General features: G+C 39.5%; 1 protein-coding gene across 3 annotated transcripts in view; it reads left to right on the forward strand.

The window, feature by feature from the left end:
• aifm3 (AIF family member 3) overlaps positions 1–15470 on the forward strand; it is a 20710-nt gene extending 5240 nt beyond the window's left edge. Inside the window, exons 2-21 of one of the 3 annotated variants that reach the window (XM_008418739.2) lie at positions 275–505; positions 5324–5537; positions 6524–6633; positions 6713–6822; positions 6910–6954; positions 7884–7980; positions 8089–8201; positions 9160–9246; positions 9342–9433; positions 9509–9639; positions 11074–11189; positions 11439–11510; positions 11682–11745; positions 11825–11901; positions 11996–12113; positions 12202–12300; positions 12877–12952; positions 13038–13142; positions 14136–14156; positions 14271–15470. In XM_008418739.2, coding sequence (XP_008416961.1) covers positions 475–505; positions 5324–5537; positions 6524–6633; positions 6713–6822; positions 6910–6954; positions 7884–7980; positions 8089–8201; positions 9160–9246; positions 9342–9433; positions 9509–9639; positions 11074–11189; positions 11439–11510; positions 11682–11745; positions 11825–11901; positions 11996–12113; positions 12202–12300; positions 12877–12952; positions 13038–13142; positions 14136–14156; positions 14271–14313 — 1821 coding nt within the window. In that variant the 5' untranslated portion in view covers positions 275–474 and the 3' untranslated portion in view covers positions 14314–15470. Of the gene's footprint in view, positions 1–274; positions 506–5323; positions 5538–6523; positions 6634–6712; positions 6823–6909; positions 6955–7883; positions 7981–8088; positions 8202–9159; positions 9247–9341; positions 9434–9508; positions 9640–11073; positions 11190–11438; positions 11511–11681; positions 11746–11824; positions 11902–11995; positions 12114–12201; positions 12301–12876; positions 12953–13037; positions 13143–14135 lie in introns of all 3 variants that reach the window. The other 2 variants (XM_008418738.2, XM_008418740.2) reach the window with 2 other exon arrangements.
• Positions 15471–15502: the final 32 nt, after the last annotated feature.

Genomic DNA, 15502 nt, shown 5'->3' on the forward strand with positions numbered 1-15502 from the left:
CACACACACACACACACACACACACACACACACACACACACACACACAGTGGATGGAGCAGAATAATAATTATGCACAGCTGTCCTTATAAACCAAACCAAAGTTGAAAATTTATGTCATAAATGCTGATTGTTAAATTGAAAGGATTTTCCCCCTGCTTAGATTAAATAACTTGTTTTATTTTAAAACATTTGGTTTGATCCTTGTAAAGCTGGTAGGTTTTCATAGCTGTGAGCCGTATCATTTTTATGTCTTTTTTCCCCTTTTTTTACAGATTACATAAAAGAGCTGGTGTGTGCAATGGCTGTCTTCGACTTGCAGGGTTTCATGCCACCCGTTCTGCATCACTTTCCTCTCTTTGCTGCACAGCCAGGTCCGACGATCTGACCACACCTCTCCTTCCTCCCCCCGATCCCTTCCTCTTTCCCTCCTGTCCTCCCCTTTTTCTTGGTGTCCATCTTTCCTGGGCCCACCATGGGAGGATGCTTCTCCAAACCCAAACCAGGTAAGAAAGATGCTTTCCAAGCTCATGTCTTAAAGGAGATTTAGAGTCCAGGTCCAGAAGTTTGCTTATGCTTACATGAAATAGGGTTTAATTAGCTTTTAAACTCTGTGATCTGGGTGAAAACATTTTTGGTTGCCCTTAAATCTTCTCAATTCTCAAATTATTTTGTCCCGTTCCTCCTGAAAGAGCTGGCCTTGTGTTCATTTTTCAGATCTTAAACCTAATTTTCTATGGGATTGAGATCAGGGCTTTTGTGACTGACGCTTGAAAAAATCGACTTTGTTATCCTCAAGCTAATTTGTAGCATATTTGGTATCATTGTCCATTTGTCCTCAAGTCTTAATTTCCTGGCTGATGTCTCAAGAAGTTGGTTCAGTTGTTGCGCATAATGTTCTTTCCTCAAGATGCCGTCATTTTTGTGAAGTGCACCAGTCCCTCCTGCAGCAAAACACTGACACAAGATGCTGCCACCTCTGTACTTCACAGTTGCGAAATTTATGTTCAGGTTTACAGTTCAAAAATAAAACAAATCAGAACAGCCAAACATATCAATGCGGCCAAAGGACGTGTCTGCCAAAAAATGAGGTCTCTGAGAAATGGCTTATTTCTTGTCAATTAACAATTATGATTAACTCTGATCTTCCTGACGCCTCTTTCTTTCTTTGCTATTACTTATTGACACTAAAATAATAACAGAGTGTTTGCAGAACATTAGCAGCATCTACACCAAACCTCGTTGCCAGAGGGACCTGGGAGCCTGTAGCAAGAGAGGCTGCCACTGATTAGGAAAAGATTGGATGTTTTGAGTTTTGGCCTGATCAACCTGAAAATCAACCTGAAAATTTTCTGATTCCAATCACCAGCTGATTTGACAGTTCATCTCTAGGTTGGTAAACTGCTCTACCAATATGTTTAAAATGGTTCTGACAAAGATAATGCCAAAATGTGAGCTACAATTACGAATAAAAGCACATGCAGCATAAGAGGCTGTGATCCTGTAAATGTGGAAACCACTAAACTGCGGTTGTCTGCCGTTAGGTCATTTTGCCCATCAAGAGAAATCTTGTCGTTGGATCAGTGGAATATTATTGTCATAAAGACATTTATTTTTTTCTTGTTTTCAGAGGCTGCAGGAAACACAAACTAGATGCAGAATAAATTAAACTGTTCAGTTTGAATAATTTTCTGGCCGCCTCCAAATTCTGCTGTGCACATGATCTCAGCCTCCTCTGTTCGCAGTACAATGTTTTGTGTGGGAGGAAGTTAAAAGCTCTGTGTAGCATCTTCCTCAGAAGAGGATTACATGCTGAGACTCAAATATACCCTGAACAGAACATGCTGTCATGTCCCTGTTTGATATGCATCATACGGTGGAGAGAAGGAGGAGGAGGGGAACACAGAAGGGATCTTTGAATGTAAATTAAAGACTCAAGATTTTTGAATTTATGTTAATAATTTCAACAGTTAATAGCATATATCTTTCCAGTTTTTTTTTTGTATAAATCCAGGCTAGTTGATCCAGACGTCATGAGGTAGCAGCTAGCTAAAAGAGGCCAAGACCAAAGTGAACTTCATGCATTTAAAAACAAGCGAGTGCAGAAAGCAAAAACACAGACTTAGACTTCTAATTTTACTGCAGTTATTCATTTTTCTACTTTATTTGAGTCAGTTACTGTTTAAAAATATTAAACGTGTTTTAAGGACTTCAATCTTTATGATTGGATTAGCCAGAGTAGGTCGTCTGTATTGGGGCTGAGTGTACGAAGGAGCTGAAGTGTCTTGGATGGAGCAGGAGAGAAGCACTGATGGCGCCAGAGTTTATCCAAAAAGGACGACCTCATGATTTCTGTGTCCCGATCCTCAGCTATGTTCATAGATAATTCCTGAAAGGACATCCGGGTCAGCCTCCAGCTGTGGAGCTCTGTCCTCTGAGAGGAGCACACAGCTGTTGCTCCTTTGCGTTGAAGGGGGTCGTTTGAGGTCAGGATGTCCTCTGAGTTACCCCCCATCCCCACTCTGCAGGTTTTCCAGGCACTTCCCACCACCAGGAAATCCTGAGCCAAAAGTAAACAAACGTAATAATAAATTCAATACAAATTTCTGTGATGCACGAGGGAAATTTTGAACTGAAAAGGCCCCTGAAGTCGAACATCTCACAAACTCTGACCTATATCTATATATTTATATATGCACTCATTCCATGTTGGTGTTTTAAAGATATATCTGAACTACTCATTTTCCATGTGCAAGTGCAATGTTTTTAAGAAACACGTGTTGAATGCACACGTCTACATTTATTATGGATTTTCTCTAATCCACACAGATTCAGGGCAGATATTATAAAATGATGCAGACTAAAATATGCCCAGTGTCCCTATCAGTGAGGTGAACCACAGTCAAAAGTTGATAGCAACAAAACTGTTGCTATCAACAAACTTCTTTTCATAATTCTGACTGGATGTCTCACCCCTGTTCTTGGTAGACTAAGGTCATTTAAACTGGTCAGTCTCCTGGGACATATGCTGCTTTTAAACACAATATTTTAATTTAAATAGGGCCAGGCCCACGTCAGAGCTTTGTTTTTCAGTTTATTTCATTACAAAACTACTTCAATGAGTGCTTGGGATCATTGTGCTGTTAGAAAACCCCACAGTCGCCCTGTATTTGAGGAAAGGCTGAGGAAACTAAAGATGCTGTTTTACTTAAATGTGATCTCTGACCATGTGAATCCATGTTGATGTTAAACTGGCTTCAGTGTGGACAGCGTTTTTTCAGCATCTTGTAGTACATGCTAGGCTAGCACGTTGAGTCGTTTTCTTCCATCAGTTTTGGCCATCCTTCAGATCTTACACCAATTTACAGCTGCTTGAATTGATCATGTCGGAATCTGCAGCATTTTAGAAAAACGCCCTAAGGTGTTCTCTGAGTTTTGTAAATCCACATTTCCCCTTCCTAGAATGTCTCAGGAGTTGTTTTAGTATTTTGAGAGTTGATCGATCCATTGATGGCAGTCACAGAGAAAGTAGCAGCAGTAGCAGCAGCAGCAGCAGCTACAGTCAGGATCAGTAAGAAGACACTATATAGACTTTGGTCTGGTCATGTGCATTGGTTTTCGGACAGGCTGTTCAGAGAAATTGTTCAATTTTGGCATCTAACGCTCATTGAAGTTGTTTGTTGTACAACTATCATCATCTCCACCTATGATGTCTTCATGTAAGCTGCTCACTGTTGAGGTGGGAAAGTTTCAGATATGCAGCAAGTGCTGCTGTTTAATCGCCTTTATTGGAGGGTAAATGGTTCTAACATGAGCTGCGTGAGGAACGGAGGGCTTTAAAGATGTGGCTCCGTACCAACTCATTTGCATGAAAATATGCTGAAAACTTGCTGATGCAGTGAAGTCACACAGCAGCAAATAATCATCCTGTTTTTGTTTTTTTTCCTGTTTGTTTCACTTCTTCACACAATACACAACAAGTAAATGACACCTGCATTCAAAGCACTTTGAAAACATTTCCACAATCACATACACTATTCAGAAGTTGAGTGTTAAGAGTCGCTACATTTACAGCAGCGTCTGGAGATTCTCCTCACAGGCACACAGCAGTCTCCCCTTCTTCCTCCACTTGTGCAATTGCACTCACTATTACGATTTTCCATTGATTTTAATTAAGACTTGCTCAGCAGGAGAAAATTCCAGGCAGATTACTGTGTAAGAACCGGAATGATCAGCACATTTTTCCAGCCGAACAGTTAAAGCCTGCTGCAGTGAAGCTGGAGTTACACGGCGCCTTCTCCACAGTTACGGCGGCGCATCGTCCTAAAAAAACCTGAATCCATACATGACAAAGATGTTTGTCTTGTCTTCATGAAAGCAGAAACTGAAAGATACTTTTTTTTTTTTTTTGTAATTTAAATGTGTTGTTTTACTTTTCAGGAACCCGTTTAGCACCGCAGTTTCAACAAGAAGTGAAATTACAATTTTTGAATTATAACTCAAAGCTGTGCAGGAAATGATAGTTTCCAGGCCAGCAGGAGCTCTGAACCGTCTTCACAGGTTTATGACAAAAAGATTTTGTAAAAGCGACTTTGTCGTCAAATATCTTTAGATCAGGGCATGATGTGTTAATTTGTGACAATTTGTTTCAGACAGGTTGTGTTTAAGTTTCTTGATTGTACAGGTTGGTGGTAATCAGGCCTGGTTGTGGCTGGTGATTTATCACTGTTAAATTTCAAATGGGTGAGGTTAGGCCAGCACAACTCATCAAATGCTCAAGTTATGTTTGTTGTTTGCTTGTTGATCTGAAACATGTGTGACTAAAAAGCAAAAACAAAAAAAAAGGTGAGAGGGCAGCACTTTTTCAAAGCGCAATAATTTATGATTTTGTTTATTATTAAGAGCATGAGTGGCAAAATTAATGACAGAAAAAAAGGTGAAGGGATTCCCAAAATAGAAAGAAAAAGGATATTCTTGAAAATCTATTTCTTTCCTGAATGCTGCTTTCATTTGTCCAAGTTGTGGGGACGTCTATGTCAATGTGATCCGTAGACAACTCTCTTTTCCTAAAGGAAAAACTCCCATAACGTACTGGTGTGAAAGTAAAACAAAAAAGGGGAAAAGAAAACTATATTAAAAGTGTAGAGCTTTAAGGAAACCTAACACTAACAATCAGCCAACATTAAGATGTTTATTTGTTAATAGTTTCAGTCTATTTCTATCTGAAATCATTTGGTCACTGAAATTAGCTGTGGCATAGCAGTGACTGCTCTGTACACGTTTATTCAGTGGGTTTCTAAGAAACACATGTCTGTGTTGTGTAGTTGAAGTCAAAGTGGAGCTCTCTCTCCTGGAAAAAGAAAAAGAAGTGGACGGCCTGTCCCCTAATGGCAAAGCGAGCCCCTTCGCTGACTGCAGACCGAATGGGGCCCTGGCTCACAGCTCTGACGAAGACTCCATGCTGCTGCCGCTCAACCACAACTCCCGGGAATATGTGGAGGCCTCCGTGTGTCACGTTAAAGACCTGGAAAATGGACAGTAAGGAAAAAGGAATCATATATTTCTTGATTTTTTTTTTTTTTTACTAGAAGCAGATCATTCTGCTTCCTTTCACTCCTGCATCCCCTGCACCTTAGAGGTTTTAATATGTTAGACGTCGTATTTTATTAAAATATATGTGATACAGCAAAACAAAGTATTCTTTGCTTTTTAAGAGGAAGGAAAGACATGCATGATTTTGAGTTTTGTTTTGATGAATATAAATCAGAAGAATGTGTGGCATATTGTGTTATTCAACCTTTCGCTTCAATTCAGGTTACAAGTCTTTTAAAGAACATCTCTACCAGCTTTGCACATCTACTCACTGGATGTTTTGCTCATTCTTTATTGTAAGGCAGCTTAAGATCACTCAGTCTGCACTTTGACTAGGACACGTTGAGCTAACGTTGAGCTTTTATTTCCTCTTTTATTTAGGGATATCACATCAACGTGAGGATATGGCAATCAAATATATTGAAGCTAGTTGTTGTAATGCGACCAATTGTGAAAAAAGTCCTTAATAAAGCTGTTATGGTGATTCTACCAAGGTTTTGATTGAGGATTTGTTCCCTGGAGCTCAGGCTGGACATCTACAGCAAAAGTCCCACAGGTTGTTCTAGTTTCAGCTGATTGATATGCTAACTTTATACATATCGATGAGTCTACTTCTATATTAGGCTTGTGTTACCATCAATAATTACTGAGCATTATTTAATGAGTTACCTGTGCCTAAGTTTAAGCCCTGAAGCAGGGAATCAATGGCAGCAAAGAAAACAGTGATGAATGATGAATATATAAAAGTATACAGAAAATGCAGACTTTTTTATGCTAACAATATAAGAATCAGAAAACTAAATGCAGTTTCAGATACTGTGAAAAAACAAATGGTTTTGCAAAGCATTGTTACATCATTTTGTTTCCCCCTTGAATTCGTCGTTTGCCTGATTGTTGAATAAGAACCTGCTTTGTTTTTGCGCCTGGGACAGAATGCGAGAGGTGGATCTGGGATGTGGCAGAGCTTTGCTCATCAAACAACACGGGGAGTTTTCCGCCATGGCCCACAAGTGTCCGCACTACGGAGCACCGCTGGTCAAAGGTCAGAATTGTGTTGATTATCATTGCGACTATTATTTTCTATCACTGGGACACTTTTGACTTACCATATCTCCTTGTAGGTGTCCTATCCAAAGGACATGTGCGCTGTCCCTGGCACGGCGCCTGTTTCAGCACAGCAACAGGAGACATAGAGGACTTCCCAGGTCTGGACAGTCTGCCTACCTTCCAGGTGACCTTCCCTGCTGCTGGTCCCTCCTAACACTTTGTCTGCCTTATCAAAAAAAGTGAACACGTCGCTGATGTCTGTTTGCTCCAGGTCAGAGTGGAGAAGGACAAGGTGATCATTCGTGCAAACAAGCAGGTAAGAAACAAGCTAACAAAAAAAAAAAGAATGGGAATATTTTATCTAAAACTTTTTCACATTTTGTCACAGTACAACCACAGACCTCAGTGGATTTTATTGGAGTTTCTTGTCATGGATTATTAACAAACTGAGCAAAATTCTGAAATTGGAGAAGTATCAAAGATTTCCAGAGGTTTTGTGTGGATGAAAGTCTTAAAAGTGTGGCATGGATTTGTATTCATCTCCTCTAAGTTGTCACTTTGTAGAATCAGTGCAATTAGGGCATATCTTTACCACTGGTGGACATCTGCAGTCTCAGGTAATTGCTTTGTCCATTTTGGAAAATTGCTTTGACTCAAATTGGATGGAGAACAAAATTCAAGCTACGGCTTTACAGTTTGTATTGTTGGCTAAACTTTGACTAAACCATCCTAACACATGAACATGCTTTAATCTAAACTATTCGGTTTTAGATCCGGCTGGTAGTTTAAGGTGGTTGAATATCTGCTGACGGTCTGTTACAGCATCTAATACGTTTTCTTCCTGCTCTGTTTTTAGCTCTATCCTTCTATCAACTCTGACAAGCTTGTTTCTTTCTTTCAGCAATAGCTTCACATTTCCATGAAGGTCATTTAAGGACTGCTAAACTCATATCTTGACAGATTTGTCCACTTGATTGGTGGATCTCTGCAGCTAGATTGTTGGTGTAGACTTTGTTACTGCATCTAAGGCGTTAGTGCTCCCCGTACTTCACCTGTCAGTTTAGTTGGATGGCCATGTCTTGGTTTGCAGCTGTACCATGCTCAGATGATAGGTGACACACCACTCTTTTGAAGTTTTCAGAGCTCTGTACTTTGTTTTATAATTTGTCAAAATGTGAAAAAGTTCTGCAGGCACAAGTTGAACAAAGCTGCTAATGAATTCATTAATCTTTAATACCGTTTCAGGCTCTTCAGTCACAAAAGAGATCGAAACCCATGTCCCGATGTTCGGCCGTCATCAACTCCAACACAGGCTTCAGCCATGTTCTCATCATCGGCTCAGGTTGGTGTACAACACCAACTTGTTTTTAATATGAAAAAAACAGTTTCCACAACCTTCTTCTTAAAAGAAAATAGATTTTAGGGTTGAAATTTGTGAATTTGTCTGCAGGTCCAGCGAGCCTGGTGTGTGCAGAGACACTGAGGCAAGAAGGCTTCACAGATCGCATCGTCATGTGCACCATGGACAGACATCCTCCGTACGACAGGCCTAAACTGAGTAAGGTTTGTACACAGACTCCAGCCATGTACACTGAGACGCAACCCATTATGTCGGGAAGCTTACATAAGAGACTGCAGAGCTGCTGCTTTGGTCAGTGGCTCTTTAGGGAACAGCTACTCATTGTGCAGCAGCCAAGCTTTAGAAAGTTGAGAGTTGGGACAGTTCTACAGAGCCTCAGGAAAGCAACCACCACAATATTGAATGTCATTTATTAGGAATTTATTTGATGCATCAAAACAAAGTAGAGCTTAACTTTGAAGTGGAAGACAAGTTAATGGGAAGATCAATGGAGCAAAACAGGACAATGATGGATAAAAATCTGTCTGCGGCTGCAAAAGAGTTTGAGAATAAGGTTTACAGTCCAGCAGGAAGATGGTGCTAAACCATCATCCAGAGCTACAAAACAATTGTTTAGATTAAAGTACACGCATATGTTAGAATAGATGAGCCAGTCGAGACTAAATTAAACTGAGAATCTGTGGCAAGACTTGAAAATTGCTCATTTGCATCCAATCTTACTGTGATTGAGCTGTTTTACAAAGAATGAGCAACAATGTTGGTGTCTAGATGTGAAAAGTTGGGGTAAAATTGCAGAAAACTGTGGTTCTATAAACATTTGACTCCAGGGTCTAAATAGTAATGCACAGAACATTTAGTCAGATCTGTAATTGTAAGCAAATTTCAGTCCATTTAATAATTATGCCACACCTTATTTTGGTGTAGTTTGTGGTTGTAAAATGTGACAAAATGTGAAGAAGTTCAAATGATGCAAGGCTTGGTATAGACTAAAGAAAAGAACATTATTAGCTTTTTTATTACTTCCACAAATTATACTGATGATGGCTCAGGATATCGTCATAATATTAAGTTTAAAATGATCTTTAAACAGTTTTCAGCAGGGTGAAGTAGAAATGCGGTTTACCGTTTTTGCTCTGTGTTTTGTAACTTTGTTGCCTTCAGTCTTTAGAAAGCACAGCAGAGCAGCTGAGGTTACGCTCCATGGACTTCCTACAGGACCACGACATTGAGCTGCTCACAGAAAAAGAGGTGAGGGACTTTGGATTATGACAATTTATCTAATAAATGAAATATTTTTTTATTTTAAGTTTGTTTAAGCAAAAAGTCTCCAATGATCATTTTAGGTTGTAGCAGTGGATGTCAAGACTCGATCTGTAACGTTTGAAGACGGCTTAAGGATGGAGTACAGGAAACTCTTTATTGCTTCAGGAAGCAAGTAAGAAAAATAACTAATTCTGTCTGATGACTAAGTAGCCGAAACTCTTAATACTTAATTTGATTTGTTTTAAAGACCAAAACCAATGATCTACAAGGGGAAAGACGTCAGGAATGTTTTCCATCTCCGGACGCCTGAGGACGCTAACAGCATAGCGAGGCTTGCCAACAACAAGAACGCCGTGATTGTGGGAACGTCTTTTGTTGGTGAGACAAAAACTCATTTAATTATTTCATTCTCAGTTAAAGTAAAAAGCAAATAAAAAAATTTACATTTAATATTCAAAATAGCTCAGTATTGTTTTTTGTGCTCATGACTCTACAATATGCCCAAAGCTCAACAATAGGCTAAATACAGCCTGATAAGAAAATGTAAATGAGTTTAAAAAGATAAAAAGTAATAAGTAAGTCACTTCATTGGACACTTACAGTTGGTGTCATTACTTAATTAGATTTTTAAAAAGCCAAGATAAAAAAGATGAGAGAAAAACACATCACTGACATTGCTCCTTTTAAAAATATATTTATTATTATTATTATTATTATTATTATTATTATTATTATTATTATTATTATTATTATTAATAATAATAATAATAATAATAATAGACTATTGCTGCTTGAGGTCACTAAGTTGACTGTAAACTCATCTGTAAAATCTGGTATGCAGAGGAGATCAAAATATATTAATGTGCAAGAATAGCCCAGTCAAAGACCAGGCTTGAATCCAAAGGCAGACTTGAAAAATGATTTTCACAAACACCATCCATCCACTCTGTCTGAGCTTCGGCAATTTTACAAATTAGAATCTGCAACAGTTTCAAAGCTGGCAAATCCATCATATATCCACAGTAGAGCCAAGTCTGGTTAATCAAAGTATTTACTCCTGGGGGCCGAACACAAATGCAAATTCACTTTTCATGTTTTTATTAATTTAAAAAATGTTGAAACCCATGTACCTTTTCCTTCTACGTCACAAGTAGGCTCTACTTATAGGTTTATGATTTTGTCCACATTTTGTTTATGGTGACAAAATGGTTCAGTAGAGTGTGGACTTTGCAGTGTAATTATTGTGCCCAGGGAATGAAAGTGTATGATGGGACTCATAGGCAGCCGCTTTATGCTGGAGAGCGATTGGCGCTTTAAATTATGACAACGTTACTGTTGGTTTATATGCAAAGGTAGAAAGATATATAAAAGTCGGACAGCAGGGGGCAGTGTGGTGCTTTCGCAGATGCTGCAGCGGGAATATATAAGTCCTCCCAGTCATGCTGACTAAACAATATTGTTTTAGCACCTGACTAAACAATATGGAAGACTAAATACGGCACTGTATAGAAAAAGCTTTTTTTATGCAGAAATATTTAAAAAAAAACACTGATTGTGAGGTTTTCTCTTTGTTTCTAAATTCTCAAGGACCTTCCTGAAATAAAATAGCTTACATGAGTTTGAAGGTATAATACAGAGAGCTTATTGCAAGAATACACCTGCTGACGACAGAGGGTGCAGAGAAGGGAGGAGTTTTCAATGTTCACTGTTTAAAGGTTGCGGCTGGCCTAATAAATGGAGAGAGATTTGCTTAGACAGATTAAAATAAATGCATGAAAACATTTTCCGCCTTGTGTTTTGTTGTGCTGACAGGTATGGAAGTGGCTGCAGCTCTGACTGACAAGGCCCACTCAGTGTCTGTCATCGGGATCGAGCCGGTCCCCTTCAAAAAAGCTCTCGGGGAGAAAGTAGGGAAAGCCATAATGAAGGTAAAGGCTCCCTCCCTCCTGGGAATTTAAGCCTTTGTGAACATGAAGCACATCCACAGCGCCATCATCAGTATTCTCCCCGAGAATACGCTGCTGGTCAAAATGCAAATCCCATTAGTTGTTTCTGCTGCTGGTCAATACCGCGCCAGAAATTGGAGCAGCGATTGATCACTGAAGAGAAGTGGAGGCTGCTGTGAAGTGTCCATGTTGTGGTTTCGGTGTAACTCTGAGGTGTCTTCATCTCTGCAGCTGTTTGAGACAAACAGGGTGAAGTTCTACATGCTGAACGAAGTGTCGGAGATGATTGGTCAACATGGACAGGTATTCAGAAAGTGAGAGAAATAGCAGGACATACTGCTTAGTCTCCTCTGTAGAATCTGGAAACCTTAAAGTTTAAAGTATTTATTTATGTAGCTTGAAATAATTAAGTAAACACAAGTGCAGCAGCTACTTTTTTACATCAAAGTGAACCATTTTTGCCCCGTTTCACAGCTGAAGGAAGTTGTTCTGAAGAGTGGGAAAGTTCTGCGGGCGGACGTGTGCGTCATCGGAGCAGGTAGAAAATGTGCTTTCTCTCTTGTTTTCCTGCCAGCCTCCTTCATGTTAAGCCTGCTGACATGACTCTGCTTCTGCAGGGAGTGTTCCTGCAACAGGGTTTTTGAAACAGAGCGGCATCCACTTGGACTCAAAGGGCTTCATCACCGTCAACAAGGTGTGCTGCAATCCTCTGTGGTCTGAGTAGAAAGTCTACCTTTGTTGTGGGGTTTTTTTGGGGTTTTTTCCACTAAAGTTCATCTCTGCTGCAGATGATGCAGACAAGCGTTGACGGGGTGTTTGCTGGAGGAGACGTGGTCACGTTTCCGTTTCCACCTCGCAACAACAAGAAGGTGAACATCCCTCACTGGCAGATGGCTCATGTGCACGGTGAGCGGGTCAAAGCTCGGGTCAGACTTTGGGAAGCTGTGAAAAATGCGTGTAAGATTTATTTGATTTCTCTCATTGTCGCCGGCAGGCAGGGTGGCAGCTCTCAGCATGATGGGCAGAGTCTCCGAGTTCAAAACTGTGCCTTACTTCTGGTCGGCCATGTTTGGGAAGACCATTCGCTATGCAGGTGGAGGATGTTCCCCGACCCGGAGTATTTTGAAGAAAAATATAACTTCTGATGAGATCTAAAAGTTTTTTAAAGTGGAGAATTAAAAAGACAGACATTGGTGTCTTAACAGCTGGGTGTAAAAGTGAATTACTATTTTTTAGATTTTAGATATTTTCATTTCACAGTTTGGTTATTTCATGTAATCCTTTCTTCTTCACATGGATGAAAGAAAACAATAATTAATACACATTAATATTTTTCTGAATTAGGAGGTGTATTAAAAGTGAATTAACCCTTTCATGCATAGTGGTCACTACAGTGGACAGCTGTCCAAAAAGCCTTTTTCTTCTGCTTCTTGTGGATTTTTATGTTATAAATGCACACAGAGCACTGAACTGGACACTAATGCATCATAAAATACAATATCAACTTACTGGCCATCAGGTGCAAATGCAAGAAATGATTTTTGTTAAATACATGCATACAGTGCCTTTTGGAACATCCTCCCTGAAAAAGAAACACACATCATAGCTGTTAAGATGAAAAACTTAAACCAAAGACCAACATTTTATGTGTCCTTTTCCGTGTTTTGAGGTTATGGTGATGGATTTGATGATGTCATCATACAAGGAGATCTGGATGAATTACGATTTGTTGCTTTTTATACAAGGTAACTGTTGCATTTTTAAACCGTAAGCCAACTAAAATATTTGGATTGTTTTACATTCGTTTGTTTGCTCTGTTCCCATCTGAAGGAGCGAGGAGGTGGTTGCCGTTGCCAGCATGAACTATGACCCCATCGTATCTCGGGTGGCAGAGGTCTTGGGATCCGGAAAGACGATTAAAAAGCGAGACGTGGAGTAAGTCTCCTTTTGGGATTTTATACTCATTGCAGTTGGAAGTTATATTTTTAAAGTCTTGGAAAAAAATTCACTGGGTGTTTGAGTTTGGGACTTAAAAACAAGCTCTAAATGTAAAACATGATTAGCTAATAAAAGCTGCGGCAGCTTTAGGTTCTTTTTTTTAAAACACTTTTAAATGTTTATCGTATCGATAAAATCCAGCAAGATTGTTTACATTCTTACAATCATGAGTCTCGCCTTATTTGTTCAATTAATTTAAAGTTAAGATTTAATTTCAGTCAAGTGACTGCATTTTAGTTTGATCATCATTCAGTTTTTGCATGAATGATGCCTTGAAGTTTCCTTGTTTTTTCCAACCAAAAACATCCTCAGTCCTCCAATAAAACCCATTGAGACAAAATTGTTACATATTATTTTGTAACTTTTCAGGATCTTTACAACCTACAGAGTTGACATGCAAAAAAAAAAAAAAAGAAAATGCTGGCTGCTCGTGGCTTCCCTGTCAGGCCATGGCGCCCTGGGTGGTGAACCATACAGCCAATGTTAAAATTGGTCCCTGAAGGCCACTGCTGGTTTATAGCCGGGGACTGGTGTCCTGTGACTTGTCTCTGCTCCAATATGTCTGAGTCAAATGGCTGAATTACCTCCTCAGTAGTCAAGTTTTGCAGAGTCTTGCTAACGACCTCATCATTAGACTCGGGTCTAATAAAGGCCTGGGTTTGAAGATCCCTGGTTTATAGCAACATTACATTAATACTTCTTGCATGCTAGCTGTATTGAGTCAATGCATGCTACTGTATTTCTAAAAGCTTGATACAAAAACTGTGGTGTTTCGACAAGAAAAAAAGTAAATAATGTCAGAGGCTTATATGTCAGTGTTAGTCTGTAAACGTCGCTGTTAAAATGTCCATTTTGTCTTGTCTTTTTGTTGTTCTACTGATCTTCATCTCTCTCGTGTCTTTCAATTTTGTGTGCAAACAAAAACTGAAGGATGTTAGCGCGGCTTGGCAAGTATGGAAAAACACGAGCTAATCCTTTTTATATGCAGCTGCACCTTATCCACCAGCTCAAAATGTGACAAAACTCTTTATCTGCAAGGATCTGATCACTGTTGCTGTGTTGCAGGACTGGAGACATATCTTGGCTGATTGACAAAGGCTCTCACTGACTTCACCTCTGGAGTTCCCTAAAGGACAGACCCAAAGTCCACTGGATACCCTCACATGGACACTTTGGTGCTGAGACCCTGAGCAGCTATCCTACTTCATTCACAGAAACACAGCCAACACGATTCTCTGTCTGTCGGAGGCTCGCTCTGCTGAAGACGACAGTATAACATGTTTTGCTCCGGAGAGACACTTTAACGTGACAAACTGAACCATACAGGGCATGAACACACTGAGTCACTGTGTCGGCAGATGTTTTTGTTCACAACGGAGCGATATTTCAGCCTTCGCGCTGCTGCAAGTTATATCTACCTGTACTTTTTTTGTTTATAAGAAGCCAGAGAAGGGCATGGGCATTTGTTTTGTATAAATACGACTGTACATAGTTATAATCCTGATTGCACTGTAACAACAAAAGAGAATACACACTTTTGGGTGGGAAACAGATCGACTGCGCTCTCACACAGACCTTAGATCTGCATGGTAGAACTTACTGCAGTAATAAAAATAAAATGACGAGTCCCAAACCAGAGAATATTAATACAGACGCATTAAAAATAAAAGCTTAAATCAGCAGCAGAACAAGTCCTCTTTAGACCAATCTTGAGCTTTAACGAGCTCAGTTATATGCACATGCATTTAATTTGCAACGAGATAATGTACTTCTTTGTATATGTTGCCTTGCTAGTAAATACATTAAATTTTAATCATGTTTCTAATTAAACTAATTATTAGTTTGTGCTTGCACAATAGATTCACGTTTTTCAAAAAAATAAACAGCAATAACTCATCTAGATGAAAACTAGAAACTGTTTATTTTTGACGTTTCCAGACTCCATAGGGACTTTATTTGTTACTAACTCAGGGAACTGAGGTTTGTGGCCCAGGCTGACTGCTCCCTTACAGTCGCTGTTGCTTTAATATTCTCCCCTGTGATCTCACCACTTCCCCTCGTTTTTCTTTAGCGATGCTTTGCAATGCGCTGAGAGGTGCAGAGCAGATGTCTGATGGCATCCTGGTCTAATGAGGATCCATGCATACTTGATCCTTGACGCTTAAAGTCAACGAGGCAATTTGAAAAGCATTGTTCTTCCTACAGAGAAGCTGGAATGACGTTTTTATAACTTAACTTTGAAATAAAAAGTGATCCAACAGTAAAGGCCCACTGTTGCTATGTTTATTTCAGTTTTA

This window comes from Poecilia reticulata, linkage group LG9, assembly GCF_000633615.1.
Source record: "Poecilia reticulata strain Guanapo linkage group LG9, Guppy_female_1.0+MT, whole genome shotgun sequence".
Taxonomy (NCBI): domain Eukaryota; kingdom Metazoa; phylum Chordata; class Actinopteri; order Cyprinodontiformes; family Poeciliidae; genus Poecilia; species Poecilia reticulata.